At 44.5% G+C, this 15,401-nt stretch overlaps 1 protein-coding gene across 7 annotated transcripts in view; it reads right to left on the minus strand.

The window, feature by feature from the left end:
- PCNT (pericentrin) overlaps positions 1-15,401 on the minus strand; it is a 112,695-nt gene that overhangs the window by 71,617 nt on the left and 25,677 nt on the right. For all 7 annotated transcript variants that reach the window (XR_010729218.1, XM_066259130.1, XM_066259135.1 and 4 more), the window contains exons 7-12: positions 14,897-15,071; positions 13,901-14,037; positions 12,440-12,551; positions 10,322-10,565; positions 9,429-9,516; positions 1,670-1,804 (exon numbers count right to left, since the gene is read on the minus strand). Coding sequence is in view for 6 of the 7 variants with exons in the window: in XM_066259130.1 (XP_066115227.1) it covers positions 1,670-1,804; positions 9,429-9,516; positions 10,322-10,565; positions 12,440-12,551; positions 13,901-14,037; positions 14,897-15,071 (891 nt within the window). In the remaining variant the exon portion in view is untranslated. The remainder of the gene's footprint in view (positions 1-1,669; positions 1,805-9,428; positions 9,517-10,321; positions 10,566-12,439; positions 12,552-13,900; positions 14,038-14,896; positions 15,072-15,401) is intronic.

Consider the following 15,401-nt stretch of genomic DNA (forward strand, 5'->3'; position numbering starts at 1 on the left):
GCCCCTGAGCACATCACCAACAGCAGCTACTTCTCAGTTTCAGCCCAGTTTACTGACAAGAACATGGGCATCTTCCTCATGAAGGACAAAAGAACAGAGAATACAACAGAATACACACATGGGGCAACCAGCACCCTAGTCCCACCGCTCTGGAGAGATGGACAACCCATAGCTGAAAGGGACCTACAAGCTAATATGCCCATGGCCTTGGCCAGGAGGAGCCAGAAGGAGCCACAAGCAGGTGGAGAAGCAGTGCAGGATGGTGCCACACTGCCATGGATGTCTCTTCATCATGAGCAGGTTTGCGAAGTGGAAAAAACAAACAAAGGAACACCAGCATGGGATCCATAAATGTTAGAAAATACAAAAAGAAAACAGTTATCGGAAAAAGAAGACTGTGATTTTGAAACTGATTTACTGTAGGGAATAAGAGCAAACTAAACAGTTTCAATATTGCGCTTGGAGGAAAATTAGAAAAGAACAGGTATTCTATAAACCACTGATTTTTTCAGACTAACATACAGCAGCTGAAAAAATTTAAAGAGAACAAAACAGAATTACAAGTTTCAAGATGGCAAAAAAATGTCCCAAAAATGAACAAACAACATCCAGAAGATGACACCAAATGCTGCCAGTAGATGGACCTGCATGTCCACACTACTCAAGGCCAACTGTGGCTCCAGCTATTGGAGTGTGGATAGTGGATGGTGGATGGTGGTCAGTGGAAGGCTGATGCCTAGGGCCTTGCTGTGATTAGCCCCATAGCTGTGACCTTTGGGTCAGCCATGCCCATGACTGGAGGCCAGGACACACAAGCCACCAAGATGGCCGGTTCCACACAGAAAGCCTATGGGACAGCAGACTCTCCTCGGTCTGTCCCACACCTCCTCTGCCATAAGCACATAGTAGGTAGCGGGAAATCCTAATACATGATCAAAAAGAAGAGAAAGGCAAATAAACATCTTAATAAAACTGACTAAAAAATGGGAGAAATAGTTCTATTAAAATTTTTAATTTAGATTGTTACTTTAAACATGTCCCCACTCTCCAGGGAGACATGCTCTTGTTAACTACCCTGTAATCTCATCCCCACCTTGTCTTCTTCCATTTTCATGTACTTTCCCCCACAGTCCCTCCTTAATTCCAAATGCACAGGGGAACTGCAAACTGTTACTGTTCAGAGCATCTGAGATCTTGCTTCTGGCATGACATCAGTTTGGTTCAAATAAACTGATAAAAATTCTCTACAGGTTTTATCTATTCTTACCTCAACATATATACATAGGAATATTCAGCCTTAAAAAGGAAGGACATTCTGACACATGCTACAAGGATGGACCCTAAGGACATTATGCTCAGTGCTAGAACAGGTGACAAAATGACAAATACTATATGATTTCACTTCTTTAGATTCACATAAGCAGAAAACAGATGGTAAGGGCCAGGGGCAGGGGAGGGTGGTGGGAGTTACTGCTTAATGGGGACAGAGTTTCAGTTTGGGAAGATGAAAAAGATTTAGAAATGGATGGTGGTGATGGTTGCATACGGTGTGAATGTTGTTATTACCCTGAACTGTACACTTAAAAATATGGTTAAAATGGAAAATTTCATGTTATGCATATTTTACCACACATACAAAAAGTGATGAGAAGCAAAGACATCCACACACCTGCAAAATTTGGTTGTTCTTCTCCTGAAGCTGCAGAGACAAAGACTCCTCCTCTTTTTGGTGAAGACACTGTGCCTGCTCACATTCCAGTCTGTGTATCTCTTTTTTATGCAAAGCAGCTCGTTCAAATTCACCCTGTACAAAAACATGATTAAGAACAAAAAGTCATTAAGGCATAAAATTATGCTTGTTCCATTTCTCTGCTGTTCACTAGAATTTAATTAATTCAACAAATATATATTGATCTATACTCTGTGCCAAAAAATTGTGATCAAAGTGCCAAGGCCACTATCCATAGTGAATATGCATCCAAATGCACTTATAATACAGGATATCAGAGAAACAGCATATTGCCTTTTCCAATGGTCACATTAAGAAATTCTCCAATAGAGCATCAAGACCACCAAAATCCAAAATATTTAGAAATCTAAGTTCCTTTGGTTTTAAAAAATAAACGATTTCTTCTTAAATAAAAAATGTTTTAATAAAGTTCACCTAACAAATTAAGACTGTATTAATGAAATAAGCTTATTCTAAAACTACAGAGGTAGCACTTCCAGAATGACAAAATAAGGACTTCCAAAAACACTCTGGGGAACATTGACAAATTTGTCATCATCAGTCATAATCAACTTTTTCAGAGCTCTGGATATTAAGAAAGGCTTGCAAGAATCCAGAGTGTGTACAGTACTGAAAACAAAAGCTGGGTCTCTATCAGAGCAGCAAACTTCGGGGATATTTGAACCCAACCTAGTCACATCACTCCAATCTCAAACAGCCTTAAAAACTGCAGCCCAGCAGCCACTAGGGGGTGTCTAGAGCACCCCCAAAGTGCCACACCAACATCTGTCAGTAATTGACCTATCTAGCAGCTCACTGAAAAGCTCCATTCTCAGAGCTGGTCTTTATTTGATGTGAGGCAAAGCAAGCACCAACAGCTTAACATCACATGGCCTGAGACTTTGATAATGGTGCTAAAAGAAGCTGACCAAAAATCTTAAAAGAAAACAATAGAACCTGGATGTCAACAGGGAGCTTTAAAAAGCCCCAACACACTCCTGGAATTTTGAAGGCATGAGCAAATGCAGGCCTGTGCACACAGTCAAAGAGACCTGAGATGGCACTGGGCCCTCACCTCTCCCTTTCCTTGCACCTCTGTAAAAGCAGGAGTGAAAGCTGAGGCAGAGCTCTTAACTGTCAGCCAGAGCACTGACAGCAACAGCATGACCCAACTACAGCCCTCACAGCTTAGAGAATTATAAAAGGAACCAAACAGCCCTGGCCGGTGGCTCAGCGGTAGAGCATCGGCCTAGCGTGCGGAGGACCCGGGTTCGATTCCCGGCCAGGGCACACAGGAGAAGCGCCCATTTGCTTCTCCACCCCTCCGCCGCGCTTTCCTCTCTGTCTCTCTCTTCCCCTCCCGCAGCCAAGGCTCCATTGGAGCAAAGATGGCCCGGGCGCTGGGGATGGCTCTGTGGCCTCTGCCCCAGGCGCTAGAGTGGCTCTGGTCGCAACATGGCGACGCCCAGGATGGGCAGAGCATCGCCCCCTGGTGGGCAGAGCGTCGCCCCTGGTGGGCGTGCCGGGTGGATCCCGGTCGGGCGCATGCGGGAGTCTGTCTGACTGTCTCTCCCTGTTTCCAGCTTCAGAAAAATGAAAAAAAATAAAAAATAAAAATAAAATAAAAATAAAAAAAATAAAAGGAACCAAACAGATATTCTGGAACTGAAAAGTACAATTACTGAAATGAAAACTTCATTAGAAGAGCTCAACAGCAGATATGAGTGGGCAGAAGAATCAGCAAACATGAAGACAGGTCATATGAGATTATTCAGTCTGGGGAGAAGAAAAAAAGAAGAAATAAAAGTAGAGCTTCAAAGGGCTGTGGGATACCCTCAAACACCAACATACACACAATGGGACTAAGAAATCCAACAGGACAGAAAGAATATTTGAAAATAAAAGGCCCAAAAATCTCTGCAAATTTGATTTAAAAAAAATGGCCCTGGTCAGTTGGCTCAGCAGTAGAGCATCAGCCTGGCAGGTGGAAGTTTCTGGTTCAATTCCCGGTCAAGGCACACAGGAGAAGCAACCACCTGCTTCTCCACCCCCCCCCCCCCAGTCATGGCTCAAATGGTTTGAGCAAGTTGGCCCCAGGTGCTGAGGATGGCTCCGTGGCCTCACCTCAGGCACTAAAATAGCTCAGTTGCTGAGCAACAGAGCAGCAGCACCAGATAGGCAGAGTATCACCTGGTAGGGGGCATGCCAGGTGGATCCCAGTTGGGGCACATGCTGGAGTCTGTCTCTGCCTCCTCACCTCTAACTTAATAATTTTTAAAAAAGGGAATCTAGGCCCTGGCCGGTTGGCTCAGTGGTAGAACGTCAGCCTGGCATGCGGGGGACCCGGGTTCGATTCCTGGCTAGGGCACATAGGAGACGCGCCCATTTGCTTCTCCAGGCCCCCCCTTCCTCTCTGTCTCTCTCTTCCCCTCCCGCAGCCAAGGCTCCAATGGAGCAAAGATAGCCCGGGCGCTGGGGATGGCTCCTTGGCCTCAGCCCCAGGCTCTAGAGTGGCTCTGGTCGCAGCAAAGCGACGCCCCGGAGGGGCAGAGCATCGCCCCCTGGTGGGCAGAGCATCGCCCCTGGTGGGCGTGACGGGTGGATCCCGGTTGGGCGCATGCGGGAGTCTGTCTGACTGTCTCTCCCCATTTCCAGCTTCAGAAAAATACACACACAAAAAAAGGGAATCTACACACACAAGAAGCTCAATAAATTCCAAGCAGAATCATCTCAAAAGAGATCCATACCTTGACACATCATAAGCAAACTCTTGAAAGACTAAGAAAGAATCTTGAAACATCAAAAGGAAAGCAAGTCAACACAATGGACTCTCAGCAGATTAACAGCTGACTTCTCAACATAAACCAGAGGCCAAAAGGAAGTGCCTCAACTGTGGTGGCACAGTGGTGAGAGCATCGACCTGGAACTCTGGTTCAAAACCCTGGGTTTGCCTGGTCAAGGCACATATGACAAGAAATCAATGAACAACTAAAGTGAAGCAACTAAGAGTTGATACTTCTTATTCCCCTCTACCCTTTCTCTGTAAAATCAATTAATAAAATCTTTAAAAAAAATAAAAGAGGCCTGACCAGGCAGTGGTGCAGTGGATAAGAGCATCGGACTGGGACACGGAGGACTCAGGTTCAAGACCCCAAGGTCGCCAGCTTGAGCCCACGGTCACTGGCTTGAGCAAGGGGTCACTTGGTCTGCTGTAGTCCCCCAGTCAAGGCACATATGAGAAATCAATCAATGAACAACTAAGGAACCACAACGAAGAATTGATGTTTCTCATCTCTCTCCCTTCCTGTCTGTCCCTCTCTCTGACTCTATCTCTGCCAAAATAATTAGTTAATTAATTAAAAAATAAATTAAAAAATAAAAGAGGCAGTGAGATGACATATTCAAACTGCTGAAAGAAAAAGACTGTCAGCCTAGAATTCTATACCCAGGCAACTATCTTTCCAAAATGAGAGAGAAATTAAGATATTCCCAGATAAATAAGAACTAAGAGAATTCATCATTAATGGACCTACCTTGAAGAAACACTAAAGGGAGTTCTTCAGGCTAAAATGAAAGGACTATTGAACAATAACTTGAATCCATGTGAAGAAATAAAGAACACTAGTAAAAGTAACTATACAGATAAATATAAAACACAAATAAATGTAGTTTTTGTTGGCAATTTTTTCTCCTATCAGATTTAATTAATTAATTTTATTTATTTATTTTTTTTTTTTTTAAAGAGGAGAGAGAGACAGAGAGGGAGAGAGAGGAGAGAGAGAGAGAGAGAGATGGGGGAGGAGCAGGAAGCATCAACTCCCATATGTGCCTTGACCAGGCAAGCCCAGGGTTTCGAACTGGCGACCTCAGCATTTCCAGGTCGACGCTTTATCCACTGCGCCACCACAGGTCAGGCCTCTCCTATCAGATTTAAAAGCCAACTGCATAAAGCAATGAACATAAAATGCATACAGATGTACTTTGTATGACAACATTAGCACAAAAGAGGAAGAAAGAAGGAAGCTATATACATAGAATAATTTTTAAACTATTAATGTTAAGTTGGTACTAACATGAGCTAGATTCTATAAGGTATGCATTATACTCCCTAGGGAGAGCAGTAAGAAAATAACTCAAAAATATATAAGAAAAATAAACAAAGAAAATTTTAAAAGAAAGCAGCAATTAAAGATTAGAGGGGGGGAAAAGATATTCAGATATACAGAAAGCAAAATGCAAGTACTGACATGCTACAACAAATGTGAACCTAAAAGACGTTCTGCAAAGTGAAAGAAACCAAACACAAAAGGGCATACATATTGTATGATTCATTTTCTACAAAATGTCCAGAAAAGGCAAATCTACAGAAAGTAGATTAGTTGTTGCCAGGGCTGTAAGAGGGTAGAGACTGCTCATGGGTGTGAGTGACACAAATGTTCCTGAATTAGACAGCAATGACAATTATACAACTTGATGAATATAATGAAAGCCTCTGAAATGTATAATTAAAGAGTGATTTTTATGGCATGGTATGTGATTCTATCTCAATAGAACTATCATTAAAAAAACAAAACAAACCTACAATAAAAATCATCATGAAAAATGAGTCTAATACAGACATCCATTGTGAAAACAGCTCATTAAAACAAGAGCCTTGCTGTGCCTGCTGAGTCAGCAAAGCATGGCAATAAGACAAATGTTCTCCAAATTAAAATATTTCACAATTTCTTAGCAGAAAAGGTATCCCAGCAAGCCAATTTATATTAAAAATAAGTTTTAGAAGTTGCCAGAAAAATGTTTCTAAAATAATAAAAATAGTTTAATTTTGCATATAAAATTTAGAACAAAATTTTATTCACTTTGCAGATGAGAAAGCACAGCAATAAAACAGGTCACCTTCAGCAGTGCAACTTGTGGCACTCACGCTGCCTCAGACTGGCAGGTCAGTGGCTATGCTTCCTAACCACCAAGCCCCTGCCCCTCCTTCTCTTCCAGGTTGGCTAGGAGAGCTGATTGCAGGGCCTCAAACCCCATGACACCAAGGCACCCCACGTGGTTGAGGAAGGAGGTCAACATCAAGCTCCAATCTTACATGGGCATGTGTTGATTCTGCAGATCACCCTTATTCCACATTATTTTCACAGTGAGGGCTCACACACAGGGGTCAAACTACTACTCACAGAAAACTGAGCCACTGTTCGTTAGCTCTGAGTTCCCACCTCAACAATAATGATCACAAATCAGAGCCTCCCTAGCAAAACACTAAAATCACACCATTTGTGAATCAGCACAGATTGTTTTTATAAACTTTCTCTCCTGAAATAAATTTAATTCCAATCCTTTAAAAGGAAGTATTCAAATGCAATTTCCGAATTATGACACTGCAAAGTCTACAGAGTACTTAAATTGTCTCATTTATACCAGAAGACCACCTCACCGGAAAAACAGGTGATCCAGATTATAAACAGCTAGGAAGGGCACTGCAGTGCTGAGAATAACCGCATCTGACCAGGGATACTGGTGAGTATGAGAACAAACCCCAGCACCAGCGGGCACCACAGATTGCAGGGCCCTAGCCAGAGGACAGGAGCCTTTGTCCCTTTCCCCAAAGATACCCCACATGCAATATTTCCACCCACAATGAAGGACAGTGGGAAAAATAGGATAACATCAATTCCCAAGAGAAGGTAAATCTCCCCAGAACATTCTAGGTCAGAATGCAGTCAAGCTGGAAACCGAGCCACAGCAGGTCAGCTCTCTGGGCCTCAGGGCCCCAACACAGACACCGGGGTGCTTCCCTCAGCACCTTGAGCAAGCAGGTCCTAATGGCAAACGTGTGCTCACTGCCACCCATTAAATGCTCTGGCTAAGAGGCAGGGGGCTAGGCCCTGGCTGGTTTGCTCAGTGGTAGAGCGTCAGCCCAGTGTGCAGATGTCCCAGGTTCAATTCCTGGTCAGGGCACAAAGAAGCACCCATCAGCTTCTCCATCCACCATTACCCCTCTCGTTTCTCTCTTTCTCTCTCTTCTCCTCCCCTCCTGCAGTCATGGCTTGATTAGAGCAAGTTGGCTCCAAGTACTGAGGATGGCTCCATGGCCTCCACCTCAGGTGCTAAAAATTGGCTCCAGTTGCTGAGCAACAGAGTAGTGGCCCCAGATGGGCAGAGCATCACCCAGTAGTGGGCGTGTCAGGTGGATTCCGGTCAGGGCACATGCGGGAGTCTGTCTCAGCCTAGCCTCCTCACACTAAAAAAAAATAAAAAAATAAAAATGGAACTGCCTTATGAACACAGCAATTCTACTTCTGGGTATTTATCCAAAAGAAAATAAAAACATTAATTTGAAAAGATATATGCACCCTTGTGTTCATTACGTCACTTTCTTACTACAGCCAAGATATGGAAGCAACCTAAATTGTTATCAATAGATAAAAAAATTCACAGAGAACTAGATAGAGGGTGGCGGAGGACAATCTGACTTTGGGCGAGGGGTATGCAACATAATTTAATGACAAAATAACCTAGACATGTTTTCTTTGAATATATGTACCCTGATTTATTAATGTCATCCCATTACCATTAATAAAAATTTATTAAAAAAAAAAAGAATATAGAGATTTCTCAAAAAAAAAGATAAAAAAATTAAAAACACATGATATATGTGTGTATATATATATTATATATATATATATGCATTGTGTGCATGTATATATGTAAATATACCACTCACAAAAATTAGAAAATATTTTCAAAATTAGTATGAAGCAATAAAATATCCCCTAATTTTGCCCTGGCCGGTTGGCTCAGTGGTAGAGCATCGGCCTGGCATGCAGAAGTCCTGGGTTCAATTCCCAGCCAGGGCACACAGGAGAAGCGCCCATCTGCTTCTCCACCCCTCCCCCTCTCCTTCCTCTCTCTCTCTTCCCCTCCCGCAGCTGAGGCTCCATTGGAGCAAAGATGGCCTGAGCGCTGGGGATGGCTCCTTGGCCTCTGCCCCAGGCTCTAGAGTGGCTCTGGTCGCAACAGAGCGACACCCCGGAGGGGCAGAGCATCGCCCCCTGGTGGGCAGAGCGTTACCCCCTGGTGGGCGTGCCGGGTGGATCCTGGTCGGGCGCATGCGGGAGTCTGTCTGATTGTCTCTCCCCGTTTCCAGCTTCAGAAAAAAAGAAAAAAAATATATCCCCTAATTTCTGTGAGCGATATATTATTCAGCAGTGAAAAATAATCAAATCTTACCATCTGTAACAGCCTCAATGGATGTGGAGGCTATATATGCTTAATAAAATAAGTCAGATAGGGAAAGACAAATAAGGTATGATCTCACTTATACATGAAATCTGAAAAAAAAAAACAAAATCAAAACCAACTGAGCTCATGGATGCAGAGAACAGATGGTGGTTGCCAGAGGGGATGAGTGAAAGAAACAGATGCTGTGGGTCAAAAGGTACAAATTTCCACAGTTATTAGTAAGTCCAGGGACATCACATACAGCATAGTAACTTGTGGGCAATGCTGCTGAGAATAAATCTTAAAAGTTCTCATCACAAGAAAAAAATTTTGTTAACTATGTGTGGTGATGCCAACTAGACTTACTATGGTGATCACTTTGTAATATGAATATCAAACCATTACAATGTCCACCTTGGACTAATACAATTTTAAGTGTCAATTACATGTCAATAAAACAAAACTGCTGTGTCACCTCATGCTGCTCCAGTTGGAAGCTGAGCTGATCAAGGTGGTCTCTTCTTTCTTTTTCAGGCATCTCTTCTAAGACTGCACTGGACGAACTAAGAGAGAAAATACACCCTGAAAACCTTACACATGGCACTTTTACATCTGAATTCTTTGCTGTCCCTGGGATCTGACCACATGGAAGAAGAAAACCCTTCTTGCTCCTTCCACTGCAATCCAATTTGCATCAAAGGCAGGACACTGCAGCTGACTATGTGATGGTGACCACAGCCAATATCATGGCAGTGGGGACCCTGGGGCAGCACAGGATCCCACCTGCCTGCACGCACTGCCACCAGCCACACATCATTTGCAACCTGTCGTGTGAGTCAGTCAGACTCAGCTCCTATCTCTAATGTCTTCTTGTTTTGAGTCTCAAACAGAAAAATGTTTCTAGAATACCAGGTTATTCATCTCTATTGGTGTGAAATAACAAGCAAAACTAGATTTCAGCGGTGGTGAATATACAATTTACAGATGATGTATTATAGAACTGATACCTATATAATCTTATTAACCAATGTCACCCCAATAAATTCAATTTCAAAAATTAAAAAAAAAATTAGCCTAAACATATAAGGACGATATGGGAGAATAGAGAAAGGTAAAACTGTTGAAGTATTAAAACTAGATTGCCAGAGAGACAAATTCTTGTGCCTTTTCATTGGAATAGGCAATGCCTCTGAAGTGTATAAAGATCAGGGCAGCTGCAATCAACCTTCATTACACAGATATAACATTTTGAATTCTGAGAGTAAGCTCTAAAAAAAACCCAAAAAACAAACAAAAAAACAGATTTTAGTTCAGCTGAAGGTTCTTATATTACAAATACATAGTCAAGATAACAACCACTCTATTTACCTGATTTCCAGGAACTCCAGAGGAGAGTCCTCCTTCACCTCCTGCAGCCGCTGCTGTAACAGAGTCAGGTCTTCCTGGTAATTTTTTTCAGCATCCCTCAATTTCTTTTCAAAGTAAAGTCTCAGCTGCTCCAGCTCAGACTCATGCTCAGTTTTTGCCCGTTGCTGCTGCTGCTCAAAGTCTCGCTGCAGGTGTTCTAAATCTTCCACCTGAGACTCTCGAGCCAGGAGCTGCTCCCGTAAGGCTTTATAGGATGGAATTAAACCACCACATTAAACAGAACAGTTAGGAAACACTAGGAGATATTGAAGGTCCTGGAGCGTGGTGCAACGGGCTGGATTCTGAAGGCCCCCAACTCCAGAACCTGTGACTACAGCTAATGCTATGTGACATGGGGACCTCCACAGGGAGATAACGACCACCTCAGCACTCTCAGGCTGCAGAGAGAAGCCCAAGAGACAACGTGTGAGAAGCATCCCATGTGCTGTAGGCTCTAAAGATGGTGGGGTCATGCAGGAAAGTAAAATGGGTGGCCTCTAGGATCTGAGAGCAGTCGAAAGTCCACCAGCAAGGACCAGAGACCTGTCCTACACACACAGGAACTGGATTCTGCCATACCTGGGTGAGCCAAGGCAAGGGACAACCCGGCAATTCAATTTCGGATTTGGGTAACCCTGGGCAGAAAGTGCCACCATGCCGCCTGAAACCTCTGACCCACAAATCTGAAAGCCACATGTTGTTTAGAAGCCACCAAGTCTGTAATACTTTGTTAATGGCAACAGTAACACAGACCAGATGAGTGTGTCACCATTGTTGTTTTAATCAAGTGAAGGTTGCCAGCTAGTCAATAATAATTAGCCTTCACATAACATGACATAAATAGTTCGTTATCCCAGAGATTTCAAATCAGAGTTCCCTGTGAGGGTCTGTTGGAAGAACAACTGTGTTAGGCTTGCTCACTGCACTTTCCATGATTAGTGTGTGAGCACGTGGCAGAGACATGTGTGTGTAGCCTACATAAGCCTAATGGTACTTTCCCTCAGAGTGGATTGCAGACTGCTCGCCCACCGTTATGAGGGGCCATTTTGCTGTTCATTCGCCTGCTGCTGTAAGAAGTGGTTTTCCCCAGCCTATTTGCTTGTCAGCCATTGTGAGAATCTTAATAAATGAGAATGGCCCAAAGCTTTCCAGCTCCGCAGTTCCTCTACAGTCTGCCCAAATCCAGTGTGAACCTGCCTGGCCTTGGCCACCGGCATTACAGGGTCCCTACATACAAGTGTTAAGATTTGCAGCAAACACACTACAGCTATTCAATAGAACACATGCATGAAGTCATATACAGGTTAGTCCATCAGCGTCACCTGTGGCCTCCAGCAGTGACATAAAGACTTGAAGGGAAGGCTGAGCGAGAGGCTGATAGGGCACACGGCGGCAAAGGCGTGGCCTTATTCACCACCACGTAGCAGACAGTTTCTGATCCTTTTTCCTAACTCTGGTTTTTGTTCCCCATAACCCTTACCCAGTAAGCGCAACCACCAGATTTAAAACACTGTCTGGAGATTAGCAGCATAAGCACATGCCTCTGTCCCCCTAGCCTCATCTCCTGACTTCCCCCAGGTGAAGGTACCACTAGGGACCAGAGACCACTATGACACAGTCCTGTAAGGGGACACAGATAAGCTGCCCTCAGTAAAGGTGGCCACAGTCACAGGGCCTAGAGACTCAGGATTCACACTCCAACACCAGAGCTTGGGGCAACAGGAATCTGCCCCAGATGAGCCCAAAGGCTCCACATGGAAGGCTCACCTGTGACCCCAAGTGCCAGCTGAGAACTGAGCTTATAGAACACTCAGCTGCAGCTCTTGGCAGAAGCACACACACTCCACAGGTGCCTGACATCAACAAGAGCAAACTATTACTCAGCTTGCTTAGCATGAAACCAAGGCTCCTACCCACAAGCAAACCCCACCTCAAACCACATGCACCCAATCTTTAGGAACATTATAAATCACTCTTTGCGTTCACTACAACTGCTACATCCTCACTTGGGGTTCCAACAATTAAAAACACACAACCTCAGGTTTTGAGGCCCTGAATCCTCAACACGGAACTCCTCACCACTCAGCTCCTGTCTGTCGGTCCTTGAGGATTCAAGCTGGGACCACAGGAGTCTGACTTCCTCTTGTGACTGAGTTTTCAGCTCTTCGTAAGATGCTTGGAGGTTCTCCAACTAGAAAAGAAAGGCAACCGTAAGAAACCAACTGAGACTGAGCCCTGAGACTGAGATGCACAAGAAAGCATGTGGAGTAAAAGCTCAAATCCCAAACGTCCAGCCTAGGGAACACCAGCAACGGCAGCACCAGAGAAAGACTAGGACTGATCGTGTTGGAAGGCACCATTTCCCTGTCACCTTTGCAGCACCTGGTACTTCTCTCACAGATTGCCAGCTCAGGCCCTTAGCCTTGTCTCCTGCAAAAACCACTTCTCACTGACCAAGGACAAGAACTTTCTCTATTGTCCTTCTAAATAGTCAGGGGAGCGCTGACTGGGGTGGGGGACCAGGCCCCACAAGGTGGGTACGTTGGCTCCCCTCCCAGGCAGCCAATTGGCACTGACCACAAGGCTGTTTCCCAAGAGTTCCCCCACTTGTCAAATTTAATATGTTCTGCCCCATGGGCCTTTCCTTCTCAACTATGATCACAGCCCTCCCTCATCCCTTGATAGGTATGTTTAGGATGTCTCTGCATTTCTTGGTCAAACTTCCTGTGAAGTGGCTTCTTTCAGGGGTAAACAGAGCTGGCATACCAAGTCCAAGTTGCATGCCAGCCACCCTGGGAGAGAGAACCGAGAGCTGAGAGCAGCTCCAACCCACCTACTCGCATGGGGGCTCGAGGTAAGCAGAGTCAACTGGCCTGAGAGAGGACAGCGCTAGCCCTGAGGTCCCTGTAGCCTTTTCTTATCCAGGACACAAGGCACCCTCCTGTCGTCCTTTTCTCATCAGGGAGGTGATGTGTGCATGGCCTTGGCCTAATAAGGCTGAGGGAGTGAGTGCAAGAGCTACAGGAGCCAGAGATAACCGACCCCGCCTGGGCTCAACTCCACCCTCCTCATCTACCAACCTACAGGCCACAGTTGACTTCATCCCTAGTTACTTTCTTTTTAATTTCTTAAACCGATGCACTGCCTGGTTCTTGAGTTTGATGACAGAAGCACTTCAGGTCTTAGCAGATCTGGCCACATCGCCCCCATTCTGATATGAAGCATTTCATTGGAAAAAGAGTTCTGAACACATAAGCAACAGAACTGTTTCTGCTTAACGTTTCTTAGGAATTTCTTTAATGAATTATGGTCAGAACTTGTGCCCTCCCACCCTAATACCTGGAGTCTGTAAATGTTTCAGGGGCACTTAGAATTCTCTGTATCTAAGACTGAACATAATTTCATCAACCTTATTATAGACTCTGTACCCTCACTTCACCTACCAACTCCAGCAAATACTGACAGTCGCTTTAAGTAAATAACAGAATGTAAAATGCCCTCGATCTAAAACTCTCCTAAAGTAAATAGTTACTTGCCCACCTCCAGCTGCTTTTCTCTTTCCTTCTCTCCGAGTCTCAGGCCCAGGTCCTCTGCGTGCTGGCAGCGCTCAGACTGCAGGTCTTCCTGGAGCTTCTTCACAGCGGCATCATGTTGAACCTGCAGAGCCTGGAGGGACACTGAAAAGCACAGACTGTGCTCAGCTTACAGCACGTGTCAGTGGCATGAAAGCACTGAGAGCAGGACCTCCCACTCAAGCCCCCAGACTCCTTTTGGTCCCATTCTCAGCATCCCTACTCTTCTCGGGACAGGGGTAGAGCAGGGGTCCCCAAACTACGGCCTGCGGGCCACATGCAGCCCCCTGAGGCCGTTTATCTGGCCCCCGCCGCACTTCCGGAAGGGGCACGTTTTTCATTGGTGGTCAGTGAGAGGAGCATAGTTCCCATTGATATACTGGTCAGTTTGTTGATTTAAATTTACTTGTTCTTTATTTTAAATACTGTATTTGTTCCCATTTTGGTTTTTTTACTTTAAAATAAGATATGTGCAGTGTGCATAGGGATTTGTTCATGTTTTTTTTTTATAGTCCGGCCCTCCAACGGTCTGAGGGGCAGTGAACTGGCCCCCTGTGTAAAAAGTTTGGGAACCCCTGGGGGTAGAGGGTACAGGCCAGCCGATGAGCAGAGAACTGCTCTAACAGAGGGGTCTTAGGTAATAGGCAATCCCAAAAGTACTGTTTTGGTAGCAATTTAATGATGGAATATACAAAAACTGTCTCTGAGGAGAAGCTTCAGGAAAGTTTAGAAAACCTGAGAGACCTGTGGACAAAGAGATATAGTCTGTGGCTGACTGTGTCACAGCAGCCTCATACCTCTGTACTATAGGGGTGTCACAAGTACTGTTTTTATCTGGTATTTGAGCACATAGGCAATTGGTGTTCAACCCACCACAAATCTGGCAAGTCACAGGGAAAGTCCAGAATTACATAGGAACGTTTGGTCCCCCTTTCAGAACTGCTCATCTGAATTACATACTCACATTCTGCCTGACTTTTGGCTTGAAAAATCTTCTCCAGCTCAGCTTTCTGTTCTGCCAATTCTTTCTTAAACTGGCTTTGTAAATTCTCCAATTCTGACTGATGTTTCGCAGTTAACTCTTTGCACAGGCTTTCTAGGCATAAATTCCTCTCGGACTCCCAGTCCTGCTTCAAGGTCTAATTTAAATAATAAAAAAAGGAGAGTATGACCCTGGCCCAGTAGCTCAGTTGGTTAGAACAGTGGTTGGCAAACTCATTAGTCAACAGAGCCAAATATCAACAGTACAATGATTGAAATTTCTTTTGAGAGCCAAATTTTTTAAACTTAAACTATATAGGTAGGTACATTCCTTATCAAGGTAGCACCCGCATGTGGTATTTTGTAGAAGAGCCACACTCAAGGGGCCAAAGAGCTGCATGTGGCTCGCAAGCTGCAGTTGGCCAACCACTGGTAGAACATCATCCTAATATGCCAAGGTTATGGGTTTGACCCCCAGTCAGGGCACA

Source organism: Saccopteryx bilineata, chromosome 2 (genome assembly GCF_036850765.1).
Source record: "Saccopteryx bilineata isolate mSacBil1 chromosome 2, mSacBil1_pri_phased_curated, whole genome shotgun sequence".
Taxonomy (NCBI): domain Eukaryota; kingdom Metazoa; phylum Chordata; class Mammalia; order Chiroptera; family Emballonuridae; genus Saccopteryx; species Saccopteryx bilineata.